Source organism: Rhododendron vialii, chromosome 1a (genome assembly GCF_030253575.1).
Source record: "Rhododendron vialii isolate Sample 1 chromosome 1a, ASM3025357v1".
Classification (NCBI taxonomy): Eukaryota; Viridiplantae; Streptophyta; class Magnoliopsida; order Ericales; family Ericaceae; genus Rhododendron; species Rhododendron vialii.
Window position 1 is genome coordinate 8,189,619 of NC_080557.1, and position 27,403 is coordinate 8,217,021.

General features: G+C 38.2%; 3 protein-coding genes across 4 annotated transcripts; all 3 read left to right on the plus strand.

Moving 5' to 3' along the window:
* Positions 1-733: 733 nt before the first annotated feature.
* Positions 734-12,226, plus strand: LOC131316020 (CBL-interacting serine/threonine-protein kinase 24). 2 transcript variants are annotated; one of them, XM_058345295.1, is made up of 15 exons: positions 734-913; positions 1,068-1,278; positions 4,358-4,420; positions 4,546-4,617; positions 5,447-5,554; positions 5,654-5,728; positions 5,830-5,883; positions 6,169-6,294; positions 6,578-6,667; positions 9,249-9,371; positions 9,579-9,698; positions 10,465-10,581; positions 10,700-10,756; positions 10,856-10,930; positions 11,516-12,226. In XM_058345295.1, exons 2-15 carry the CDS (start codon positions 1,111-1,113, stop codon positions 11,609-11,611), a joined length of 1,344 nt encoding a protein of 447 aa, XP_058201278.1. In that variant the 5' UTR covers positions 734-913; positions 1,068-1,110; the 3' UTR covers positions 11,612-12,226. The 2 variants fall into 2 exon arrangements, with proteins under 2 accessions (XP_058201278.1, XP_058201272.1); XM_058345289.1 differs by having other exon boundaries at positions 735-920.
* A 4,380-nt stretch (positions 12,227-16,606) lies between these two features.
* On the plus strand, positions 16,607-18,577 carry LOC131316078 (uncharacterized). The gene is made up of 2 exons (XM_058345355.1): positions 16,607-17,059; positions 18,163-18,577. Exons 1-2 carry the CDS (start codon positions 16,870-16,872, stop codon positions 18,282-18,284), a joined length of 312 nt encoding a protein of 103 aa, XP_058201338.1. The 5' UTR covers positions 16,607-16,869; the 3' UTR covers positions 18,285-18,577.
* A 3,237-nt stretch (positions 18,578-21,814) lies between these two features.
* LOC131316053 (uncharacterized) lies at positions 21,815-26,829 on the plus strand. Its single transcript, XM_058345322.1, has 4 exons — positions 21,815-22,083; positions 23,275-23,376; positions 24,300-24,460; positions 26,556-26,829. The coding sequence occupies exons 1-4, from the start codon at positions 21,999-22,001 to the stop codon at positions 26,670-26,672; spliced, it is 465 nt and encodes a 154-aa protein (XP_058201305.1). The 5' UTR covers positions 21,815-21,998; the 3' UTR covers positions 26,673-26,829.
* The last annotated feature ends 574 nt before the right edge of the window (positions 26,830-27,403 follow it).

The following is a 27,403-nucleotide window of genomic DNA, read 5'->3' on the forward strand; positions in this document are numbered from 1 at the left end:
TGTTTGGTTTGGGTCTACGTGACCCAACATTTTCTCTCGGCGTATGATTTTTGTGGATTATTCTAACATCTGCTCAAAAGGGTAGGATAATAGGTAAAAATGTGCATTGATATCTGAGAAAGATATATTGATATTTGTGAAAGTGTATTATATATCCATGAGATATGAATTGATATCCGAACTTGTTTGGAATTATGTGTATATTATCTTCCGCCCACTGAGCGGAGATCAGCAAAACCGTTCATAAATTTTCTCCCCAACTATTTCTCTCATTTCCGTATCTATTTTTCTCCGCTCAATATTCCATCTAGACCCAACCCTATTTGTCTGTGCACAATTTTCAATAAATTTTTTCCCTAATTATTATTCTTATTTCAGTATTTATTTCTCTCCGCTCAATATATTCCAAAAATGAATACCTTCCCTAAAAACCAAAACCCAAAAGTCAGGGATTGTGCACTTGGACTCCTGAATAGTTTCCCTTTATTTTTAGCCAAAAGTGATACACACATAACGGTTGTGTAAAACATAAAACACAACTAATTTCTAGCCGTCCATTGCTGTAATAAATGGTCAGGATTCGTTCAAACTCTTCCCCATAAAAGTTCAACTTTTTCTTGAAAGGGTTTTTTAAAATCTAAACCGTCCAAATACATCTGGACGGTCAGAATTACGCACACAACCAACACAACGGTGGTTAGCATTTTTTATTTTTAGCCATACTCACACCGCATTTAGCGGTTATAGTCCAGCGCGCGCGCGCGCCCTCTCTCTCTCTCTCTGTCTCTCAACTTCCTTCTCTCTCTCAACTCCTACAAAAATGGGTTTAACTTATCTCCGATTCCCCCGCCGGAGCTCCGGCCATCAGTTATCTTCTTGAAGTTTCCCGATTGACTTCCGGTGGAACCCTCAGGTTTCAGGTAACAATTTCCCCGCAAAATTAGTTCTCGAATGTTTATGTATCTGTGTTTGGAGATAGTAGGGTTATTCGTAATTCGTAGCACTGTTTAGGGTTAATTTATTGTTGATTTGATCGAAGATTAATGTGCGATCGATTGATTTGATAGGGGATTGAGGTGTGATTGAGTGGGAAATGAGATTTGAGGGATAATGAAGAAGGTGATAGCGAGAAAGGTGGGGAAGTATGAGGTGGGCAGGACGGTTGGGGTGGGGACTTTCGCAAAGGTTAAGTTTGCGCAGAACACGGAGACCGGAGAGGGCGTTGCGTTGAAGGTTATGGCCAAAAGCACCATCCTCAAGCACAAGATGGTGCATCAGGTGATTTTGCATAATTCCCTATTCTCCTTTCCTTGGTTTTCTTATCTTTTTTGATAACTCAGTTGTTCGGGTCAGCTTACGCGCACCTCGACTAATCATGGAGGTATCCCACCGCCTATTTGCGGGGATGCAAAGGAGTTTATAGCTCCTGAGAGGTTGCGAATTTGAGACCTTAGGAGAGAGAAACCCTAAATCCCAAACAAACTCCTAAATCCCAGGCTTTAGATCACTAGGTCAACCTCTTGGGGTTCTCAATGTTCTTATTTATTCCAACTTTATAGACTCAATCTATGAAGCACCGATACCTCTAGGGGGCGACGTTTCGCAGTGTCTGGACACGGGGACACGAGGGGAGTGTCCCATAATTTAATATAAATTTTTGAGGGGGACACGGTGGGACACCGACGAGGACGCGGCGGGGGTCAAAGTGTAATTTTTTAAAAAATTAGGGCCAAACTGTAATTTTTTAAAATTTGGGGGTCAAACTGTAAATTTTTTTAAAAATTCCAGGGGTTAAACTGTAATTTTTCAATAGGGTTGTATTGAACTTGTGGATGTCTTGTTTTGTTTAAATGGTATTGGAACTATGGAATTTTCGTTTTGTCCACATTTTGCCATTTAAATTTGAAAAAAAATATAAATAAATATACACGTAGCGTGTGCCCCGCCGTGTCCGTGTCCCCATTTTTTTAGAATTCCCGTATCCATATCCGTGTTCGTGCATCATAGGACTCAATGAATTTGTGGTTGTGTGTGATCCACTTGCAATCAGAAGTAGGATTTGTAATTATGCAACGCCGTAATGGGGCCAAAATCACATGTATTTCTTTGTTGATAAAAGAAAGTATGTTTCATTAGTACATATTGCAACTCGTCAGGCTTACAAAGAGACGGAATTGAGGATATAAACGTAGCCACCACTTAATTTTACATACGTGACCAAAAAATTGTTTGTAACTTGAAATTTTAGGGAATTTTGTTCCGCAAATATATAGAATTGTTTAGAAATTTTTTAACCCAAGGGATTTGGAGGGGTCAATCCCATTGCACTTTTTCAAATTAACCTGAAAAACTAGTACAATTAGTGAATAAATTAGAAGTTGTGCAACTAGGATACCATTCACTAGGTTTTCTGATTAGCGGTAAGTTTAGCGGCACGACGGCAACTGGGATACCATTCACTTGTCGAGATGCGGGGCGTTTGCGGCTGGCTTGGAGCATTTTGGGATTTGTGATATGCAGCGGGTTCACGACGGTCTGTGTGAGAGTAGCGGTGTTCCATATCATGATCGAGTTGTGGGCTGGGGTTGGTTCAGGTGTGGTGACAGTGGAGACAGGTGACATTTCGGGTTTGGGGATGTTTTTAGGGTTTTGTTGGTCTTTGACTAGCCTTGGGTCTCAGGTATCTATGGAGATTAATTAATTTTAATTTTCTTATGCCCTTGTCCCTTTAATCTCTGTAATTTTCAAATTCGGTGATTAATAAAAAAAAATTCTCATCAAAAATAAAATTGAAGTTGTGCAAGGGCCCGGGGACCCCCTTGGGTCTGCCTCTATATGGATTGGTAAGATATAAATTGGTTTGTAATACATGCAAGTAACGTGGAAATGCTAACCAGCGCAGACATCAATGTGTGTGTGTGTGTGAAATGTTTAGTTCTATTAACTGTGGCAGCATCCATCTATTACCCATTTGCATATGGGGTGGTGGTTAGCCTAAACCTTTTGAATATTAGGAAATGAAAGTGCAGGAATTTGCAAAAGGCACAAATAAGAATCAAAGGGTAAACATGGTATTTACATGAAATTTCAGTCAGGCCAATTTCATGGAATCCGTGGGGCAGTGATTTAAAAAGTGCGCTTTGAAGCAAGGCACAGGTATGGGTCTTCAATCTGTTGAAGCGAAGCGTGGGTGTCAAAGCGCGGTTGAAGCGCAAAAAGTGCGCGCCTTGGGACTAAGCCCAAGGCGCATGAAGCGCACACTTAACCGTTAACTCTAAGAAATCTTTGTCTTTAATCAGAGCCGTCCATTTTTTGTCATCAATCTAACGCTGAATAAGATCCAACGCACCAGATTAGAACTTTTTATGAGATCAAAGCACCAGATCTCAGCTCTTATAAAATTCCCTAAATCCTAATACGTTCTCCACTCTCGCTTCTTCTACAAGAGTACAACTCATCATATTAGACTGCTATTAGCCTACTATTACTTCATCACATTTCTAATTTCTATAGCTAAATATTCAAAGATTAGTTTTTGATGGATGCGTAGTATGTTCTTTTGTTACCATTTCATATATGGTAATTTGGATGTCATGTATGATTATTGATGTTCTACCTTTTGGACTTCAAAATGTGGTACTTGGCTTATTATAAATGTTGCTTTCAAAAATAGATGTCATATTTGATGATGTTGGTTTATTTTGTCACTTGGTAAGGTACATTCTATTCTCTTTTTTCAATGCGCGCTTCACCTCACTTAGGCGTGCGCTTTGCGCTTCGTTGCTTAGGCTCCAGGGCCCTTAGCGCTTCGATGTGCCTCGGGCTTTTTAAAACACTGCCGTGGTGGTAACTTGAATATGTTTTTTTATAGGACATACACCAAGTGAGGTTTTTCGAAAGTCAGTTGAATATTAGCCTAATGTATTCCCTTGCTTGCAGCAGATAAGGAAAAACTGTCATTGAAACGTTTGAAGATTTTTTGTTGGAATTCTTAACCTATCTCGAGTGCTTATTATTTTCACTTACTCTTTAGTTTCAACTTTTTTTTCTACAAACTATATGAACTTAGTTTCTGTTGTTTCTTCTTGTTCATCTTCTTCTTTTGATGTTGCTATTGTTTCCCGTGGTTCTTTGATGTTGGATGAACTACCTTCTATTAGTGGATTCATAAAAAACTTGAATGCAAGGATATCATAAATATGATGAAGATATCAGCGCACAAGTAACTAATAAAAAGATTGTGTGCAAAGATTTAAGCTTTTTGGTTGAAGCATGATGCCTCCTACCTTGCCTCGTGTTCTCACTTCACTGTATTTCTGTAATTTTGGTATCTTTTTTATGTTGGTTTCCATTCCAGATTAAAAGAGAGATATCAATAATGAAGATTGTTCGGCACCCTAATATAGTTAGGCTGCATGAGGTATGTGATGGCTTACATCAGTTTGGACCTCCTTTCTCAACCATATGGTTAATATGCCAAGCCCTTGACTTGCTAGAGCTTAAATCGGTGTTTACAACTGATTTCATTTTCTTTTGATATGCAAGGTTTTGGCTAGCCAGACCAAGATATATATTGTTCTAGAGTTTGTGACCGGAGGAGAACTCTTTGATAAAATAGTAAGGCTTCTCCAACTTTCCTTTCTACAGTTTTACTTTGATAGGTGATTAAATGGTACCATGTCTTCCCCGTGGTCTCATATCAGTTGCATAGGGTATTTGAGTTTGGATTGGACTGTGTAGGGTTGATTTGTCTTTGCTTTCCCCGTTAAATCACAGGTACGCTGCTCTATCAGTACATTAGATCTCTGGGCGTTAGAAGTGCACATTGTTTGATTTTTGAGCATGTCAAAAATGGAAATGGAGTATCAGTTTTCATTTGGGTTTAAGCTCATCAAGCGTGCATAAAAATGGACATATGGGAAGTGACGTTTTCTGTAGGTTCCACCAGTACAGGGTAGAGAGACAACTTGGGTGACTGGTAACAATTATTTAATCAGCATTATTTACACAGGATTGATGAGTTAGCTAATCTGTTTGTAAATGTTGACGTCTCGTTGGAACTTGGAAGCCTCACTGCTTAAGCAGTCTCTTGATTGAACTTATGCCGTTGATCTTCATCTCCCTAAGGACTTGCATTGAATATCAGGAAACTTGTTCTGTTGTTCACTTCATTGTGTTGCATAACATACAGTTGATCCTTGTTTCTCATTTCTACAACTGCATCAATTCTTGTATTCAGTCTGCAGGATGACCATGAGATCATGTGATCTAACTGGAAAGTGAAGAGGTAGTTCACTTGTATTTTAGGTCTTAGGTGATAGAACGGATTTTAGCTAAGCTCGAGTGGTAAAGCGTTAACTTATTCCCGTTTTGCCAATGTAAAAGGTGCTCTTCAATTTCACGGCTTTACAGTTGGCGATTTTTTTTTTCCGCCACGTGTATGCAGGTTCATCAAGGAAAGCTCTCTGAGAATGAAACCAGGCGCTACTTTCAACAACTTATAGATGCTGTTGCTCATTGTCACAGCAAGGGTGTTTACCACAGAGATTTGAAGGTTAGGTGTGATGGATTACACAAAACACTTTCTTGGCTTGCAGTGTTTACATTGGTTTTCACCTAAGTTAAGTCTTTTTTGTTTCATTTTAAATTGCAGCCTGAAAATCTTCTTCTTGATTCTCATGGAAACTTGAAGGTTTCTGATTTTGGACTCAGCGCATTGCCCCAACAAGTAAGCAGGACAATATCCTTACGATATTGAGTACAACTCGGGTTCCTTTATCAATGTACAAGTGGGTATGATCTATGTTTCTTTTCGTAAATCTTGTGCAGGGAGTTGAGCTGCTTCACACAACTTGCGGGACACCAAATTATGTTGCTCCAGAGGTACAACTCTTTTAAGATTCTCCACCTTGACTATTTTGAATATGGTTGCATGCACTGCTGCATTCAACTGTTATTGACGGCTATATTTGGTTTCATTTAACTAGGCTCATGTTGAAATTTAAACTAGACTTCCACTATCTGTTTATGAACTGCTTGTTCTATTTTTGGGAATTGATCCACTAAAACAGAAAATTTGCGGAAAATGTTGCACAAAGTCTAGTTGAAAAAGCATGGCTCTGTATTTCTTCACCATCTGAATTTTGTTCCCATTAACCAATGCCTTAGGTTTTAAGCCACCGTGGTTATGACGGTGCCGCAGCAGATGTCTGGTCATGTGGAGTCATCCTTTATGTTTTGATTGCGGGCTATCTGCCTTTTGACGATTCAGATCTTCCAACCTTGTACAAAAAGGTTAGTTGCTCGTGTTCTTTCAATTGCTGATGTTTTTGCTGTAAGTTCTTCACATATCCTTCTAATGCACTTGCAAAAATATTAGTTGCTCGTGTTCTTTGAATTGTTGATGTTTGTCATTTTTATTTGAATGAGCATGGGCTGCAATGCGGTTGAGTTTCTATTTTGTGATTTCTGTCATTAATTAATCTTTCTCACTGGACCCATTTGTATCATCTTGGCATTTGGTAAGCCACGCCATTGTGGGCAAGAACTTATAACTTCTCCTCTGATTGGTGTGCAGATCAATACTGCAGATTTTTCATGTCCGTTTTGGGTTTCTCCTGGTGCAACGTCATTGATACGCAGGATACTTGATCCCAACCCTGAAACTGTGAGTACGAAATCTTTTTTAATTTGACTATACTGAATCTTGTTACCCTTTACATAGATGGATTATTTCATGAGCTGCATCCTTCTGAAGTTGGTTCAAGTGCCAGTTGCTTTGTCAATGGCCTCGTATTTCTAATAGTTTTGAACTTAGAATAGACGTGTGATGGACTAATAAAATATGAGATGTTACACTTTCCTGTTGGTTGCAATCACCACAAAACCATTTCAGCATTTGTGAACTATGTTGATGGCCCATGTTCTTTAGTAATGTACAGTATATGGATTATGCTATGTGAATTAGTTCAACTTCGTGGCTTCAATGAAAAATATTTACTTCCAGTTTAGCATTTAAATTGCGTTTAATATGCTGGTCAGAAATTACAATTATTGAGTGATTCGGAATAACTGCCGGAACTCTAAATTTCAATACGTGGAAGAGTCGGGATATAAGAAGCGTGTCATATAAGCTAAGTTTGTCTAGTCTTTGTATACTACAATAATATTTGAGAAGGGAGATGGGTAATGCAAAATCTGCTGATGAAGGTCAGTAGTTGACTACTACCAATTGATAGCCATCCCATGTTTCCCTCAATTTAGGTTTTGGAGTAAACGTGGAATCTAGCAGTTCTGCAACTTTAAGACTCAGTTTCAAAGTGTGGCATTCCTTAGAACACTTACGTAGACAATGTAGATCATATAAGGATGGAAAGGAAATGATTTTGACAGTTCATTTCTTACAAGTTATGACCTGTTATTGGTTGGGCCAATAGGTATGCTTCAAAGGCTCACAAGTCCCAATAATGCCATTGATTGTTGTAGCCTACTTCCTTCCATTTTTAAGGAGCTGCGCTGGTTCAAGATAATATAAAAAATTAGAAATTCTTGTGAATTGTTATCTTGTTTGAAATATTAACGATGAGTCACTGAGCCCTGTTTTTAAGAGCCATGTGATTCACGATACGTATAGTACGATTCATTTCGACACACCAAGCTATTGACTCATAATTGTAAGGCGAAAATTGTACTAGAAAATCATAAGATTCGCAGTACGTTTCGTACCGTTAGGTTCGATATGTTAAAATGAATAGTTTGAAGTCATCAATTGAGATGTGTGAAAAAGTGTGGTAATATGGGTACTGAAAACCTTTGGAGGTGACTATTATGATGACATTAACTGCAAATTATGTTAGTCACCCACCTCTGTTGCATCATAAGCAAGGGTTTCCCCTGTTAGGCCATGGGATATCCTTAAGTCATCACTTAAGATAAGTTTCTTATTATATTTGGCATACGATAACAACTGTTACAATATTGTTATCTCAATGAAAGACCAAGATATAGATTTCAAGATGAAATTGCAGCAATTCACAATTTGATTCGATTCACGATTTGGGAAAGGACCATTTGGATTCATGATTCTTTCATCCGACAACTGTTAAAGCATCCAACTCCAAACCAATTGGCAATGAGTGGAGAGGCCGCCCAGGCTCGTATACTAGTTTTGGAAGAGATAATTAACCGATGTGGGGCAAACTCCAACACTTCCCCGCGCGTCCGACCCCTGACTCACATGTGGAGAGGTAAACAAACGATCCATAACACTTAGATCACAACAAACAATGGTGCACTTAAGGCACAAATAAGGGGAACAAATTCTCCGAAACCCTAGCTCTGATACCATGTTAAAGCATCCTACTCCAAACCAATTGGCAAGGAGTGGAGAGGCCACCCAGGCTCATATACTAGTATTGGAGGAGATAATTAACCGATGTGGGACAAACTCCAACAACAACTATGATGGTGAGTTCCACTATGTACTTTGAAGCGACGTATGAAATTAACTCTCACACCTAATCCTACAATCATCTTCCTTCGGTACTTGAACTTCACTGTAAATCAGAAAGTGTTCATCTGATAACAAATGAACTTGGCAACAAATTTGAAGCTTTGTTTCCAGAGTACATATTTTGAGTTCTCTACATGATGAAGCTCATTAAGGAAGGTTACAGCTATGTCAATTGAGTTAGTTTAACATTTAGTTGTGTATGCCTCGCGAAACTGCTTTTGTGCGAGAATGGTGTTAGAGCTAATTATCACCTCCAAAAACTTGTCTATGAGCCTATGCAGCCTCTCCTCTCATTGCCAATTAGTTATGAATTTGATGCTTTATCATGGTATCAGAGTTGGGGTTTTAGAGGCTTTTAAGCAAGACTTCCTGTTTGTTTTGTGATTGATTGACTTTGTGTTTGTGCCTTAAGTGCACCTTGTTATATTGTGCTTCTTGTAGTATTGATCCTTTGTTTAACTCTCCACGCATGAGTTGTGGCTGAGTCGGGGGCCCCATATACTGAGGCATGTTTGAGCTTGTCCCACGTAGGTTAGGTTTTATCTCCAAAAGTTAGTTTATGATCCTAGACGGCTTCTCTATCCATTGTCAATTGGTTTTTAGTTGGACGGTTTAAAAACTGGAATATTTTATTGTTATACACTTACATGGTAGAGGCAATAAAAATTTTGCACAACTATCCTTTGGGATTTTTTGGGTATTTTCTTTGTCTACACTTATACTCTGTTTCATGCAGCGCATTACGATTCAAGGGATTAAGAATGATCCATGGTTTCGAAGGAATTATGTGAATGTAAAATATGGAGAAGATGAAGAAGTGAATTTGGATGATGTTCGTGCTGTTTTTGATGACATTGAGGTTGGGCCTTGTTTCCACCACTTTTTGAATAATTTACTGTTTTTGCTAGAGGTAGCACGGTGCTAAAGTTTCCAACTTTGGATCTGATGATAAAATCTCAGCGCACCTGTTGGAACATATCCTTGCTTGCATTAATACTTGTCTCTTTACTTTCTATGCTCTCCAACGCATTAAGCGTAATATTTCGCCATTTCTGCTTGTTTGCAGGATCATTATGTAACCGAACATTCTGCAAATAATGACACTGGGCCTATAATAATGAATGCATTTGAGATGATTACCCTCTCTCAAGGGTTAAATCTTTCAGCCTTGTTTGACAGACGGCAGGTACAATTCTCTCGATTTGGCCAGAGATTACTAAATTAAGGTTTATCATCAGTCTTTGCTTAGTATAATACTATCACTACTTCCTAGCCCATTTAGCATTTCCAATTAGTTAATCATTTTTTTACCAAAATGCTGGAGATATTTTTGGTAATAGGCCCCGTTCCGTTTTCTTTCTAAACCTTCTTTTTCAAAAGAAGGTAATTTCAAACTCAAATGTAACGAAAATGAAAAATAATTTTTTGATTTTTTTTGCACTGTTTAAAAGATCTCAATGAGATCTCTCAAACAAGATCCATATTGGTAGGAAAATTATTTGCGTAAACACATGATTTTTGAGCTTGAAATTACCTTCTTTTTTAGAAAGTTCCTTTTCTATGAAAGTGGAACACCCTCTAAGATGTGCTTACCTTATTGTTTAACTGCATTTATCACAATCCTAAAGTAACCCAAGTTTGTAGCATGTCATGGGTGGAATGTCTGTTCCCTGAGCTTGAAGTGATGTAAACTTGTTTAGTAACTGCATGTCTACGTAATAACAGTGGAAAGATCAACTGTGTTATCTCTGGAAGGGTTATGTGAAGCAATGTGAAATAGCTTGTTCCTTAGTTACAATCTATCTACTAATTAAATGAGGTAACAAAATAGAACAAGATCGACTTTGTTATCTCTGGAAGGATTATGTGAAGCAATGTGAAGTAGTTTGTCCCTTGATTACGTGTCTACTACTTATTAACTGGCGCAAACATGATTTTATTATCTCTGGAAGGATTATGTGAAGCGGCAAACTCGTTTCGTGTCTCGCCAACCGGCTAAAGTTGTAATCTCAACGGTTGAAGCTGTTGCAGAATCAATGGGACTGAAGGTCCACACACGACATTACAAGGTATAGTTTTTAGCGTAATATGTAGTTGATCTTGCTCTGATGCTTCTTCTATTCGTTTATTCCAACAATAATAATCTTTGTCGTGGTATCTGTTCTAATGTCTTGTTTGCTTCTGCAGACAAGACTTGAAGGAATATCTGAGAATAGGAAGGGACAATTTGCTGTTGTTTTGGAGGTAGTTATTAGACTTGAATTCCTTGATTTCTGCTTCTGTTGCTGTTGATAGACAGGGCGTGGCTCCACAATTCTGAGAGATGTTTTGACTTGTCTTTAGGTTTATGAAGTTGCTCCATCTCTTTACATGGTTGATGTGCGTAAGGCTTCTGGGGACACTCTTGAATATCACAAGGTTAGTTGCTCTTATGCTGTGTCCAAGCTGTAGTGCCAAATTGGCCAAAGATTATTGCTTTGTTGGGGAAGTATCTTTCAATGATGCTATATCTAGATTCCAAGTTTTTCAGCCAAAATTCAAAGGAACCATACTCACATGTGTGCAAGACTACATGCATACAGCTCCTTAAAAGGATAACTGATCCTTTAACTTGTCGAATAATTTCTTTTCTAAATTGGGGAACTTCTTATGCCAAGACCAACACCAATTTCTCAATTTGTCTCTGGCTAGTTGCTAGGAATACCCATGATCAAGTTACATACCGTCTATTCACTACAAATGTTTTTTATTCACCACAAAAAACAGTTTTTTACCGTGTTTGAGTGAAATTTCTTCATGTTATTGGTTAATGGCCTAGCCGATCATAAAGCCTCCTTCAAATAGATGTGCTTGAATGTAGAAATTAGTATTACATGGATGTCTTCTCTAATATCCCTATCCGTTTAAGCTAATGGGCTATCCTTTAAATTCTGGTGGGTGCAAATGATAATTTTCTGCTATTTGTTGATCGAAGAGTTATGAACCTGTGTTCTTTCACTGCAGTTTTACAAGAACTTCTGCAGTAAACTGGAGCATATTATCTGGAAACCGAAGGAGGGTATGGCAAAGTCACCTCTGCCTAGAACAATGACTTGCTGACCCAGTTGCTTGGGCGTGAAGCAAACCATTAAGCGGAGCTACTATCTTTTGTCGAAGGAGGCATATCTTGTGCCTCAAGTCATGCAACGTGTTTTATGCAGATTGTATATATTAGTTCACATGTAGATATAAGCCATGTTTGATAGCCGTTGGTAAATCCAATTGATCCTGCATGGTACCCATTTGTTGTTTTGGTCCCCCCAATCTCGTGTTGGGTTTGTTAGCAGAAGAGGGTTTGGCGTGTGATTGCAAAAGCACTTGAATGGTGGGAGTTATAATACCACTTCCGACGTGGTATTGTTAATCTTCCACTAGGGGATTGGAACATCCAATGCTACTATGAATCTAGTCAAACCCTCCAAAACTTATACCAGTTACCAAACATGGCCTTAGTCAACGTGGTTATATGCTGAAATCGGAATTACTTGTTGTATGTAGTTCATCCAAACTAGGTTCGTTGGGGTTGACTGGTTCCCTTTGTTTTTAGAACTGTATTGTATCAGACAGTTGGTTTTTTGGCATGTTGTATTCTTTTTGTGAGCCAAAATTATTGCATATATGACTACAATATACACGTTATATTTAGTGAATTGGAAAGGTGGATTTTGATTTTCATTCGTACATGTTACTCTCTCTCTCTCTCTCTCTCTCTCTCTCTCTCTCTCTCTCTCTCTCTCTCTTCATTTTTACCTTTTTGTTAATCCGAAGACCGCCTAGTGTGGAGGTAAAGAGCCCGGGATTTGTAAATTTTCTTAAGATAGGAAAAGGGAAGTGGTATGGGCAACGATATGGAGCTTTTGGATTTGATGGTTGTTTCTTTTTCCGCTTAGATCTCACATTAGCAAAAGATATCACTATTTGATGACTAACCAATGGTAATTACGATTATTTTTAAGCCTATATTCATTTCAGCCAAGTAATTGCTTCTCTAGGGCCTCTCCACTCACGACTCTCTCTCTAGGAGCTCTCTCCTTTCTCTCTCTACTTCTCTAGTTAGGGTTTTCCTGGGGGTGGGGCTGCCGCCCCTTGTCCCACCTCCTCCCCTCCTCCTTTGCCGGCCACCCCTCCTCACCTCGCCGCCCGTCGAATCCCTTACCAAACCAGATCCGATTTCTTTCTCGCCTCTTCATCTCCTCCTCCACAGCTCCTCCTCCTCCGCCGCCGCCGCCACCGCCTTCTCCTCACCATCTCCTCTCCGCCTCCGTCGCCTCACCCTCTAGTAACTCTAGTTTGGTGTTTTGGGATAGCTCTAACGGAAAGATGAAGTAGGGTGGCTCGGCTCCCTCATGCAATAAGTCTCCAGTGTACGGGGTGGCGTTTCGCTGGCGATAGATCTGAGGCCGGAGGTTCCAGTACAAGCTGTCTTTAGCTTGGTTTCTCCCGGCCGATCTCCCCATTCCGGTAACTGTACCGGTCTGATTTTTCGGATCCGGTGGGCGTGGTTGGTGGGCGAATAATTTTCAGTCTATTTAGTTTGTTTTGTTCTGGTTTGGTGTTGATTTCATCCGTGCTTACGGCTATGGTTTGATCTGGGTGTCCCTTCGAACTCTACTACTAAAATCGGAGATGGGTTCAATGCCCTATATTTATGTATGGTCTGCCTTCAGCAGTATGTGCTTAGGAGCCTCCTAGTGGATGTGCTTCGTGTCTAAGTTTTAGTAGTTTTGGTTCATTCCTGTATTTTTTTTGATGAAATCGTTGTAACGTTCGGGCTTTACCTTCGGGTATCGTAAAATGAATTGATTGACTTATCAAAAAAAAAAAAATGGTACTCCCTCCGTCTTTTTTTAAGTGTCCTGTTTCGTAATTTCAACTTATTAAAAAGACATCATTATTATAACTTTCACATTAACTTTTTCATCAACTTTCCCTACTTACCCATCATCATTACACTTTTACTCACTTACTTTTTAAAAAGAAATCTACTTTTATGGATAAAATAGACAATACACCAACTTTTACCCACTAACTTTACAAAATGGACACTTATTAAAGGACAGCCCAAAATAAAATACTGAACTCTAAAAAAGAGACGGAGGGAGTAATTATGATTTGAAAGACTAGTGACATGACTAGGAGTAAATTACTAAATTCTACGTCTACAGATGAAAAGCGTACAAAGAATTCGGTTACAGATGTATTCGGTATTTACGTGCATCGGACAGTTTGGTTCAGGATACACGTGTATTTGAATTTCTACTGTGTTGTTTGTTTTTGTAGCATTTTTTAGGGCCCGTTCTGGAACCGAAATAAGAACTTATTTTTTGTCTAATAAGAAGCCTTATTCCGGAAAATAAGAAGGTTGGTACTTATTTTGGAAGAATTTATATAGGTACCGACCGGCCGAGGAGGGAAATCATACCGACGGCCGCGCAGGGCCGTCTCCGGCCACCGGACGGCCGATCCGAACCGTCCAAAAATTCTAAAAAAAAAATTCGAGAGGGCCCAAATGAGAATCAACGGCATCCGAGGTGTGTAGGGTGCTTGATCCGAGCACCCCTTTTTTTGTGTGAAATCGTATACACGAAAAATGGGTGCTCGGATCAAGCATCCTACACACCTTGGATGCCGTTAATTCCCGCAAGAGCCCCCTCGGTTTTTTATTTTAGAATTTTTAGACGACTCGGATCGGCCGTCCGGTGGCCGGAGACGGTCCAGCGCGGCCGTCGGTATGATTTCCTTCCGCCTGCGCCCATTCTCATTGCAACAGTCTTATTTTTTGTATAAGGCAACTTCAAGCTCAAAAATCATGTGTTTACGCAAATAATTTTCTTATCACTATGGATCTTGTTTGATAGATCTCATTGAGATCTTTAATACGGTGCAAAAAAATTTGAATTTTTTTTTTCATTTACATTATTTTTGAGTTTGAAAATGTGAAATGAACTTTTTATTTGGGTTTTGTGGAATAGTCCTTCTTATTTTTGAATGAGAAGTTCCAAAATAAGTACTTATTTTTTAAGAAGGTTTCCGGAACGGAGCCTTACTCAGGCTATCATTCATACGTTGACAACATCCGATGGGTTGTCAACTATGAATTTGAATTTCCTTAAAACTTTGTGAATTTATTTACAATCAAAAAGTTCAGACAATAGTTTTTCATTGTTTATATGGTCGTCTTAGTTACACTTTTTTTTTTAAAACTTTGGTCTACATTTTTATGTATTCTTAAATTTTTTACCTTGAGACGAATGATGAATCTCAAATATTTGGACGAAAAAATTAAATAAAAAATCACTAAATACTAAAAACACGACTTTGTCCACTTGGAATTCCCATAACCTTGTCTTTCTTTCAGCAGGATTTTCGATAAGTTTCTCTTCCATCTCTCTTCCTCTCTCAATCACATCATCTTGCAAATTATAAAGAAAAATTGACCGAGCAATGCTACCGACACGACGACATCTTATACTTAAAATAGTCACATGTGTCTTGAGCTTAATTTTTTTTTTTTGTGTGTGTTTAAAAATACTACTAAGGAGAACGAAAAAAGGAAAATGATTTGGGCACTCCATATTTTTCTACGATGATACTCTAAAATTTGTTTGTGAGTATAAAATTATACTAGAGGTAGCAAACGGGCGGGTTTGGGTCAAATTGGGTAAGTTGTTAGTGGGTTGGGTTTTTAATGGGTCATTGACCCATTTAGACCCATTAACTATGAGTCTAATTACCCATACCCAATCCGACCCATTTATTTAAAAGCAAACCCGCCTCGCCCATTAACCCAATTACATATATACTAAAATTCATGATCGAAAAATTGGAAAAAGTAAAAAAAAATTATGATCGAAACTCATAAATTTTTTCAAAAAGACGAGAATAAGTAAATTTTTTTGTCTTATTGATTTATTTTTGTCTTTATTCAAAAAATTATAAGTTTCAATCAATTTTTTTTACTTTCATGATTTCTCTCATTGAAACAAATCAATAAGTCACAAAAGTTTGATACAAAATAAAAAAAATTTAAATAAGTATAAAAAAATAAGTCACTTAATTTTTTGATTCAAATTCTATGTGGGACTACCATGAGAGAAATTTATCCACGGCGGAGCGCAATTTCACCGGTCCATTCGTGCAATCAATGAATGAGATGTATTTTCAAAATAATTATTTCCGGTCACAATTGGTTTTTAATTCAGACCATCCAAAATAATTTTGGACGTGTGTGATTTAGCACAGAATAATTGAATAAACGAGAGAGAGAGAGAGAGAGGGGTAGGCCTAATTCTGCCAGAAGTGAAGCAGCAAAAGAGATGGAAAATCTTTAGGCCCGTTCCAGAACCGGAATAAAAACTTATTTTTTGTCTAATAATAAGGTGTGTTCCACAAAAGGGTGAATAATACTTATTTTTTAAAAAGGTAATTTCAAGCTCAAAAATCATATGCTTACGCAAATAATATTTCTATCACTATGGATCTTGTTTGATAGATCTCATTGAGATCTTTAATACGGTGCAAAAAAAATTGAAAAATTATTTTTCATTTACATTATTTTTGAGTTTGAAATTGTGAAAATAAGCTGCTTATTTTGATTTTGTGGAACAAAGCTCCAAAATAAGTATTTATAAAATAAGAAGGTTTCTGGAACGGACTCTAATTCTGCCAGAAGTGAAGCAGCAAAAGAGACGGGAAATCTGGGAATTGGTAAAGAGGCAGGAATTTGGTGGGTTACTTTCATTACCCATTGGGTCATTTAAGTAGACCCAATTGATGCCCAATTAAGACCTAACTAATAATGGGTTAGCTAGGTTTGGACCCATTCTTACCCAACTAATAAATGGGTTGGGTTGGGTCTATTTTTTAATTGATGAGTATGAATTTGTTAATGGATCTGGGTTCAATTTGCCGCCCCTAAATTATACATAACAATACACACTAAAAGAAAATTTTTGGAGTGATATTATAAAAAAAAATGGAGTGCCAAACTTATTTTCCAAAAAAAACCACATTATTTTTAATCATTAAAAATACTAAGAACGCATCGTACAAGCATCTTCCTTTAGATAAACCTTTATCCAATCCACTGAAAAGTCCATGCACCGGAATTAACCTGCCAGTGGAATTACTCTGAAAAGTCCTTTGCTTCCACTTCAATTAACACCAAAACCCTACCCCCCTTCTTCTTCTTCTTCTCTCTCTCTCTCTCTCTCTCTCTCTCTCTTGTTCCTCCTTCCTGTTCGACCAAATCAATCGAAGCGAAGACCCAACTCGAAGCAAAAACATCTTCTTCTTCATCGCGATCGTCTTCAATTTCAATGGCGTACGTAGATCACGCCTTCTCGATTTCGGACGAAGACATCATGATGGACTCCTCCTACACCTTGAACAACCGGCCCCCGATCAAGGAGATCGCCCTCGCCGTCTCCCTCCTCGTCTTCGGAACCCTGGGTATCATCATCGGGATCCTCATGACCGTTAATCGCGTCGGCGGCGACCGAGCTCACGGTAATTCTCTCTCTACATACATATACATATATGGATATCTATACGTATAGCCGTATGGGTGTGTCAGCGATGAAGAAGAACTCTGGAAACCCCTATTGGATGGTTAGAAATTGCTTGTGTGGCTTATTAGAATTGTTTGGGCCAGCTTACTGGCACTTTGACTAATCCTGGGGCCAGCTTATACGCACCACGCGCTTGCGGGGAGCGCGGGGAACCCAATTAAAGCCGGATCAAAGCTCCATGTGGACTGGCTCCAAAGGAGTTTATTGCACCTGAGAGGTTCGAACCTGAGACCTTAGGAGAGGAGAAATCCTAAGTCCCAAGCCTTGATCTCTAGGCCAACCCTTTGGGGTAAAGGATTAGAAATTGAGGAAAGGATGCATCTTTGTTAGTCCATGATATTTCTGTGTTAGAAACTTGGATATGTCCAGGGTTTAATTGAAATTCGAGTAGAAGTTTGGGGGGAAGTTTGATATATTACTCGTTCACTGCTATTGGTAAAGCTATATCTAAATGGGTTTTGGAAATTTCAGTAAAGATTTCAATTGCCTTGATTTGGGAAAAAACTCCATTTGATATAGATTTGAGTCGAGGAGTTCAAGAGAATATTTGGGCTTTTCTTCAGTATCTCTTGTTTTGTCCGACTGGGGACTGGATGGGTTCTGTTACTTACTGTTACTGTTATCTCTTGTTTTGCCCATTTTCTGTCAGTCTATAATGTGTGTATCTTGGTTTGCCCTTGTTCCGATTAGAAGTTATCTGGAAAGCTTCACTCAGTATGAAGCACTTGAATAGGTAACCATTTGTATCCGGAAAAAAAAAATGGAAACGCAATTGTAAGAATAAAGAAGATTACAAGCTTCATTAATGGTGTAATTCTAGATTTGGTTGACATCAAATGGCCTTCAAAAAAGTTTATTAAAGATTTGAGTTTTCCTTGATTTGGAAAAAACTCAATACAATGTAGACTTGAATCAGAGTTCATTTGAGTTTTAAGATGTTTTTCGTTTTGTGTTGTGTATCTGTTGTTTTTCCCTTCTTCTGTCGGTCTATTCCTGACGTTATTTGCGACTTTGTCATTTATGCTGGAAAATTTTCTGCAGGGATTTTCTTTGCGATACTGGGTTCGGTTCTGTTCATTCCGGGATTCTATTACACGCGGATTGCATACTACGCCTACAAGGGTTACAAAGGTTTCTCTTTCTCCAACATTCCCCCCGTGTAGTAAAGATTTGTTACCCCAAAAACTCCTGTCTCATGTAGACGTGTACAGATGTTTTTTCTTTGTTCACTGCTGTTTCTTTTTATTCTTCTTTTTATTTGTGCCTAAATAACAATTGCTACACTTCTCCTTTGTTTTTGAGAAATAGAAAACTTTTAGTCCTTTTTGTTGGCAAACATGTTGTATAAGTTGAATGTAATGCACACTGTGTCTGTGATCTTTTCTTATTGTTACCTGTTCTGGAAATACATACTTTTGCTGAGAATAATTTAATCGCTATTGTAATCTATTGTTTACATTATGGTTGCTAGAAGAGTGTGTGATTGGTACTCACGCTCGGACCAAATGTTTGAAAGTCTGTTGAAGAGGATTTCACCTACCTTTTCATGATCTTTGTATGACTCTAATTTTAAAATCATGTTAGTAGTGGAATAGCAAATATTCATGGTTTCTATTATAGTTTTATGTGTCTCAAGGAGTTGTTTCCTTTGGAAAGCATTCATTTCTTCTCTTTCTTGCTTTGTTAGAAGGAGGGTTGTCCAAACTTTTGATAGTTTTGAGCATTAATGCTATGTTCTGGATGGCAATAGTGAGAGCCGGAATGATTTGGAAGGTTGGATACTCATTAAATTTTGACAGAATTGCTTTTCATTTTCGCATTTGGGCATACCTCTTGATGCTTTAACTGAACATAACACGATCTATCACGAAATCTGAGTGCCTCACTGCTCCTAAAGTCATCTTGATCACGAGAGCAATTGTCTCTCTATTAAGTGAAGTCACATTAGAAAGAATGACCATTAACCCCAAGTCCACTAAAGATATGATAGACTTACCAAATGTCCCCATGGATGGCAAGGGGTAAGAAGTGGGACTGGGTTAGATTATTCGGGTTATGCCTATGTATGTCTATTAGGAAACCCTAATCAACCTATTGTCGACAGTGGATGGCAACGAGAAGAAGAGAGATGGTGAGAGATTCCTAAGTTATATGCGAGTCTGTTAGGGAGCCCTAACCATCTCAAAGGTATCAAAAATATAGTTATTAGACTTTCGTGAATATTGTATCTTGCTTTCTTGTGAGGCATTTGCTTCCAAATTAATAGATGCGGTTTGGCCTAGCGACTAATTTGATGTAGTATGAGAGCACCTGGAGGTTCTCGATGTGGCTTTCTTGTCCAGGTTTTCAATGTGGCTTTCTTGTGATCTCTCTGTTTGCAAATTAATGTACGCCTTAGGCTGTGGGAGTACCAGCAACAACTAATTTGAAGCACATATTGTTTGGATGTTTTTAAAGTTTGGAAGCTGGCTAACTTTTCCACACAAATACATTCATTTTTTGAAGCTGCTGGTGAGCAGTGAGTAGAAAACACTGATTTTCTGACAGTTCTAGAAGGTAAAACACCTCCAATTTGTAAACACTCTTCTTCAGTCTTCATCCTGTGTCCTTGTTTTTTCTTAGCTTGTTAATGAGTAAATAAGATGAAAATGGTTTCTCTTTGAGCAACTAAGGGGATTGAGCATGGAATATGGCTTCTCTGAAATGCGTACAAGAATTGTTGGTAGGCTCAGTTTTTCACTTCTGGCATCTTTATTGTTACCAAAATACAGACACACTCAGTGATATGCTTATTCAACCATACTGCTCTCACACATGTGTGGGTCTCATCTTGTGTGGATCTTACATGTATGTAGGGCTCACGCATACGAGGGGTGTGGTTGCTCAGTGTGTATGAAACACCCTTGCCAATTTCCACTACTGAAATAGTAATCACCTTGATTGGATTGACATTTTGGGAGTAACTTTTAACTCTCGGCACAGTTTTCAATAAATTTTTCTCTCTATCTCTTTCCACTCATTACCACTCCAACTCTCAAAAATAACTTTCTAAAATCTAAACCAAACAAAGTGAATATTTATTTACCCTCCGTATTTGTCCTAAAATAAAATCCATACCTAGAAAGAAGTTCCGTAATTCAAATCTATTATTCTACTCTTCTAAAGTTTATGATTCACAGACAAAGCTCAATTTCACTTTCTTAAGAATACTCAAGTTCTTTGAAATATAATAATGATTTTTCTATATATCAAGTATTTCAATTGGGGGATGATTTTCACACTCCCCTTTTTGATATCCACATTCTTTTTTGTCTTTTTAGCAATAAAAATGCATACATTTTCAACACTAAAATATAAAATCCTTTTTTGTATTTTTGTGTTGAAAATGTATGTGTTTTTATTGCTAAAAGACAAAAAAGAAGAAGGGAGTGGATATATAAAAAAAGAAGTGTGAAAATCATTTCCCTTTCGATTAATGTAGTTTGGGCTTTATAAATGGGGTTCTCCAATTTCTTAGGGTCTCAAGTTTACGTAGGGAGATTATCTTCTGGTCTTGTCTTTACAAAAAATTATCTTCCAACAAAATTTTTCTTTGGATTAAGGAGAAAATTTGAACCACCTAATTATTTTTCATCCTCGATCAAATTAGGTTGTTCAGCCAACAATGTCTATGATTAAATTAGGTTGTTCAACCAACAATGTCTATGAGTTTTGTACTAGAACAAGAAAAGGAAAAAAAAAAAATGCTTCCATCTTCTAAGATGGATGGATTAACATTCAAAATATAGAACAAAAGTAGTTTAACAATCTATGAACGTGAAACCTAGAGTTCTTCATATTCTGAATATCGCCCAAGACGGATGCTGAACTAAATTTCAGAAAATTTCTTCGTTGACATATACGACGTGTTTGAGAGAAATTCATCCTCCATTTTGTACCAGTGTTGTGTTTCGATAATCTTTCTTCTAACTTGGGCCTTCTTCTCCTTCGGCTTGGGTTAGGAAATTGTTAAAAATCACCGACAAAAAACCCACCCAAACTCAATGATCCACAGTTAGGACCCGGTGATACTGTCAAGCGGGGACAGAGCAATTGATCGGTCCATTTATCTCGATACAAACAACTCAAATCAAATCTAACATACAAATTGCATACGAACCTGAGCTGTTGATATCCGACCAATCTGCACCGCTCTGCAAGAAGACTCCCATTCCCCTGGATGCTGGGAGCGTGCTACGTGCTGTGCAGCGTGCTGCACGGCCGTCGGTGCAACCTTTCTAGCATCGACCCGATGATCGGAGACGTTCACTGCGTAGAGCTCGTCGAATACTACAAGTGCACCCAAAATCAACCCGATCAAATATCGTTAAATACTTCATCGGAACACATATAATTCGAAAAGAATGGATTCAGTTGTTTTGATCTAGTGTTTCGTATCCATTAGGATTCATTTTTTTCCAAGTTATATGTATTCCGATGAAATATTTAATGATATTTGATCAGGTTGATTTTTGGTATACTTGTAATACTCGACGAGCTCTACGCAGTGGACGTCTCCGATCGTCGGGCCAATGCCGGAAAGTGACACCGGCAGCCGCGCAGCACGCTACACAGCACGTAGCTGTGCAGCACGCTCCCAGCATTCCATTCCCCTTGGTCCAAACCCAAAAAAGAAGAAAATAATTTCCTATTACTGGTAGGGGCCAGGTGGCCTCCCCGCCCTTACTCTTCCGTCACGGATTCCCACCTAACGTTCCTCGCCGACCTACAAGTCTTCTTTCTCTCTCTCTCTCTCTCTAAAAACTCTACTCGTATATATCTACGATCATACTTAATTATACGCATTCGTTCCTTCTACGACAGATTAGACGATATCCATGGCGGTGCTTCGGTTCCTGTTCGCTCTTTCCTTCCTCCTATCGACGTCGGCTTTGACTCAGGCCACCGACGTTCATTACTGCGGTGAGTTGTTTTTCTTAATCTGTATTTTTTTTATCATTTACGATGCCTTGATAAATTTCTTCTCTTTTGGCATAGTTTTGCTTAATTTTGTCGCGCTTCATTGTGCTTATGTGTTTCTTCGCGGTCAGCTTAGGTTTGTATCCTGATATTAGGGTCGTGAATTTTTATAAATCGTTTCTGAAAAAGGAAAGAAATTTAAGTGCCTTTTAATAAGTAAACGCGTTGACGGACAATTATTCACGGCCTGGGAATCGGAAACGGACGAATACGTTACGGGAACTGGCCAATACACACGTGATTTTCCATCTCACCGGTATATATCGAGGCGTAACGGTATTGGAAGGCTCGAAAACCGTTACTTGGTTATGTGGTCGCGTTTTACCTTTGGTTGATGAAATTCCTTTGTATTTGGGAAATTTTCTAGGGTTTTGGTAGTTAAAATTTATGTCTGCTTTTGAGGACCTTTCCTAGCTCTCTCGAAAATGTCTTTTTCTTCTGCTGCGGGAAAAGGGAGAAACGAGAGAAATTAAACTCAAATGTTTTATTTTTAAATATCTTTTAGTCCGTCTTGTGTGACTCAATTGAAAAGGTAAGTAAATCAGAATTAACCAAGCGTCGCTGGGATAAGTTGCAGTAGTATTTGGACTTAAATTTTACCAGCTCAAGAAAACTGCAGTAGTATTTGGACTTCACTTTTACCAACTCAAAAAACTTACTTTTCATGCTGTTCATTTCTAATAGATTCTTCTTGATAGCAGCAGAATGGAAAGCTAGGAGAAGGGAATTCTTCCAAATATTTTGTGATAAGATAGTCTGTTTGACTTAAGATGCTAATCCCTCTTTGGGGTGGGGATCAAGCCTTTTGGCAGGTGTCCATAGGATTGATAAATGAAACAAGCTACTCGTGTTCATTCTTGTGTTCGGCTTGTTAAAAACTTGTTTGAGATTGTTATTGTGTCTGCAAATCAAGCTTGAACAGTTTTGAACCTCGTTACTCTTAAGCTTGATTTGGTTACTATTTGGCTTGATAAGCTTATAATGTTTATAAAATTCAAGCTCCTCAAATTATCAAACCAGGATTAAACAATGTGATGCTCAGATCTTTCGCTCGTTTGTCAACCCTAGGTGTCTCTTTTCTGATGTTAAATGGAAATTTTTGCTAATATATATGGGCTTTTGAAATGCACGCAGATAAGAAAGGGGACTATGATGTTAAAGTAAGTGGAGTTGAGATATCTCCTTATCCTATAGTTAAAGGCAAGCCGGCCACCTTCAGTATTTCTGCATCTGCAGGTAACTTACTTGTTTCATATGGTTCATTTGTTTGTTCCACTTTGTTTTTGGTTGGCTTAATGTGCATTTGTTGGGCATTGTTTATTCTTACTTGTAACTACATACGTGAAAGCTTCACTTGGCATGCTTCAATGTTCAACCATTATTTCCTACTTGGAAACATTGATGTGAAATGAAAGAAGTAAATAGTGTGTTTTGCAATGATTATTTAACAGAAGAATACCTGTCTTTGTGATATTGTGTGAAAGATGAGTCATCTTTTGTTGCTGCATCCACCTATAACAATTGGTTTAAATTCCTAATAAAGGAATATGATGCAGCTTCCATTGCATGTTGTTAAGGAAGCAGAAACAACATTGGACATCTATACACACCTGATTTCATCAATTCATGTGACATTACTAGGGGACTTTTGGTACGAGTCAACATTATTTACTTTTCCAATAGGTTATATTTCTAGTCCTAAACATAATGAGTTCTCCAAAAGTCTAAAGTGACTACTGATCGTTGTTTATAATTGGATAAGGCAATTTTCAACGGTTGGAATGTAGTTTGGAGTCTTTGGACCATTAGGACAGAACATTCACTAGTTTCTAACACATTTATTGGCATGTAGAAAGCTCTATATCTTATCATGTATCTATGGTTATTTTTTGTTTCAGGCTTTTAGATGCATCTTCAGTATACATGCAGGAATATTAAATTTCCAGAATTTCCCTGTATAGTCATCCATGTACAGCTGTACATCAAAGTTCTTGTGAATGAGTAGTCCTCATGCTCCTTGTGCTCAATTTGGATATATTTGGACTTCTTTGTTCTGATACGTTCGCTTAGATATGCCTCGTCCTTTGAGCATTGTTTCTCTCATATTACCTTTTCTGATACCACAAGATTTTCTTTTCTTTTCTTTTTTTCCCATCCAGGTAAAGCAGTCTCCAGCGGAAAACTAGTGATTGATGTTTCTTACTTTGGATTCCACATCTACAGTGAGACTGATGACATCTGTGGAAAGACATCTTGCCCCATTTCTTCTGGTGATTTTATTATTTCTCACTCCCAGGTTTTACCTGGGTTCACTCCACCGGTAAGTCATCTGGTCTGCTTCAATGTTTCAGAGAATGGATGTTCTGTTTGCAGCAAATCCTTGTTGAAATCGAAGTAGTTGTTTACGGTTGTGATTTGGAATCGATTCTGAGAAAAAGCCTGCCAATCTCATCTGGAAACCCAAGTAAAAAAGCAAAATTGTTTGGCTTGCTCCTTAGAAGTTATGCAACTTCCAGTGTCAGTGTCATGCCTTTCGGCAAGATAATACTTGCTCACCATATCCTTCCAACTGCATGAGTGCATGATATGGTGGAAACCTTTGTAAAACTTAATTTACTTCCCGGTGATTTAGTATATTTTTGCAATGAAAAACTGATAAGCCTATACTCTTCCAATCAAAACAAAGCCTCTTTAGATGTAAAATTATGCACTGATAACGCACATTACTTGAATGTGATTCGACTTTGAAAATCTTAGAACCTGGAAGAACTTGTTACAACCTGGAATACACATACTTTTAGTCTGGAAGAAACGTTTTGCAACTATTTTACAAATTGTTCATCAACTTGTGACCAAATACTAGCTACTATGGAGTTTATTAGTAGAAAAGGACAAGCATCAGTTTTCAACTGGCATTGAACTTTTTTGAAGAGCTTCTATAGTACGCCATTCACGTTGACGTCTGTACCTGTGCTTGATATGGCATGTAGACTGTGGTGGCTGGTCTTTGAGTTGCCCCCCTTCAAGGAATCTGAATAGTAACAAGCCCCAAGGCTGTCCACATCCGATATGGTGTCTGTTCATTTCCACTAAAGCCGATATCCGTATTGTTTTGATTGGCCTTGGCTCAGGCTGGCCCATTAACGGGTCCCATGGTGGAAGGAGACAGAAAAAGATTGAGATCTGCAGTTCTGCACTATGAAAATAATAAGTGGTTCTCATTGTGTGCTCATATAGGAGCTCGTTTGTTTGACTGAATATACGTATCGGATTGGACTATCTATTAAGGTGGGCTACATTTCTGGTGTTCGGTTGAAGTTCTTATGGTTTGATTAAGTATGCATGGGACATACAATTTTCTGTATGAGTAGATGCATGGTACTATTAGTCTACAGCAGATCTATAGAGGGAGTGGGGGCAGCTGCCTTATCGTGTCTAAGTTGCTTTTTCAATTTTGCACTGCTAGTAATCACTCCTCTTTTCACGTGCCATTGAAGCTTAGTGCCCACAACTGGGCCTGCTCATGATTATGCTCTTTGATTATGTTTGCCTTTTACCTGTTCAAATTCTTGTTGCCATCATTCACTTCACCAGTACATTTAGCAATCTCCCAATTAAATTTGTTGTTAGATAATGTAATTTTCATGCCCATTATGTTGGGACCTGACTTGCTCTCTCAGACAAGCAAATATAAAAACTTGGTGAATCAAGAATTAATATCCCTGTCGGAAAATAAAGTTTTGTGGGCAAAATGTATTAAGGCAAACCATATTAAGTACTGTGAACTATGAAGATAATATTTATTGTGATTTCAATTGGGTAGACATCCTTTTTGCTACAAAGTCTTCATGACATTAGTCAATCTCGTTTGTATTTTCATTTGATCCAATAGTCTCCCCAATAGAAAGAGAGGTATTATAAGAAAACATAAGCCCAGTCTCGTTTGGAAAGTAGTAGTATCATCCCCCCCGTTTTTTTATTGAAATTGAAATTGAAATTGAAATTGGTCCTGCAGTAAGAAGTTGCTAGTTGAACACGAACTGTAGAGTCTCCTATGGTAATACATGTTTTGTGAAGAAGATATGAGAGAGAGCAGATGTCTTGTTATGAGCATGTAGTATGTGTTTGGATCATGGATTTGTAAAGAGATTTATGAAGGAGTAAATTACATTAGTTGCGGAGAAAAGTTGATAATAAAGTGAAGAGGGATATTAATTTTGTCAGTACCCCACAATATCCCTTTCCTGGGTAATAATAACTAAATCCCTCTGTGACTCCGTAATCCACATACACCTCGCATTGCATTGTAAGTTAGCATCGAGTTCCTATATTATTTGCTTAGGCTTATTGGCAGTCATCTAGGGTATTTTTGTATTATGTTTGCCAATCTGGCTTATGGTGTTTGATTTATGCAGGGTACATACACTCTTAAAATGACGATGTTGGAAGACGGAAGCAACGATCAGTTGACATGCATAACCTTTGATTTCAGCGTCGGGTTTTTCCCATTTGAGGCTATAGCTTATAATTAAGTGTTTCGGTGAATGTTCATTAGTCACTACAAATGCCATGGAGTCTATCTTTATGTACTGTTCGGACATTGCATCTGTTTCTGCACTACCGGCTTCATGTGACGTTTTTATGATTTCGGGATTCTAATAATGATACTTGTATATTACTGTTTATAAAGCGATTGCTGGTCCATGTGCATTATAATCATTTTCAATTGCACATATAGCTTCTAGACATTCAGGTCAGTAGGTGCCATTTTGAACTCGAAAATACTGGATCGCTGTCCGGGGAATTGATTTTCCAAAATCTTGGCATAGGCCTACCTCCCTCTAAAGAGAATTACGAATGTGCTAGTTGTTTGGATACGCTTGAAATCGCTACAGTGTGATTCTCTCTAGATCCCAAATATCTCCAAAATTCGCAGCTTTTGTTTTTCCCTTTCTCCTTCGTTGAATAGCGAATGACATGTCAATGGAAACATTTGTCTGTTAGTATAAGTTGTTTCTCCGCCCTTAATTACAGACTGTTACAGTACAAGTCTGTATAATAGCCGCTTCAAACATGTTATCGATGTTAAGAGTAGCTTAATTCACACCCATCAGCGTGTTTTTGCACATGTTTGCGTACGGATGGCTTTACAATGCCAAGGATGGCCTTAGTCCAATAGAAACTGTTTTCTCAGATTCTTCACCAAGACATCAATTATTGGTAGTTTGGAGCTCATCCTATGACCTATCTGCGACGTAAATAG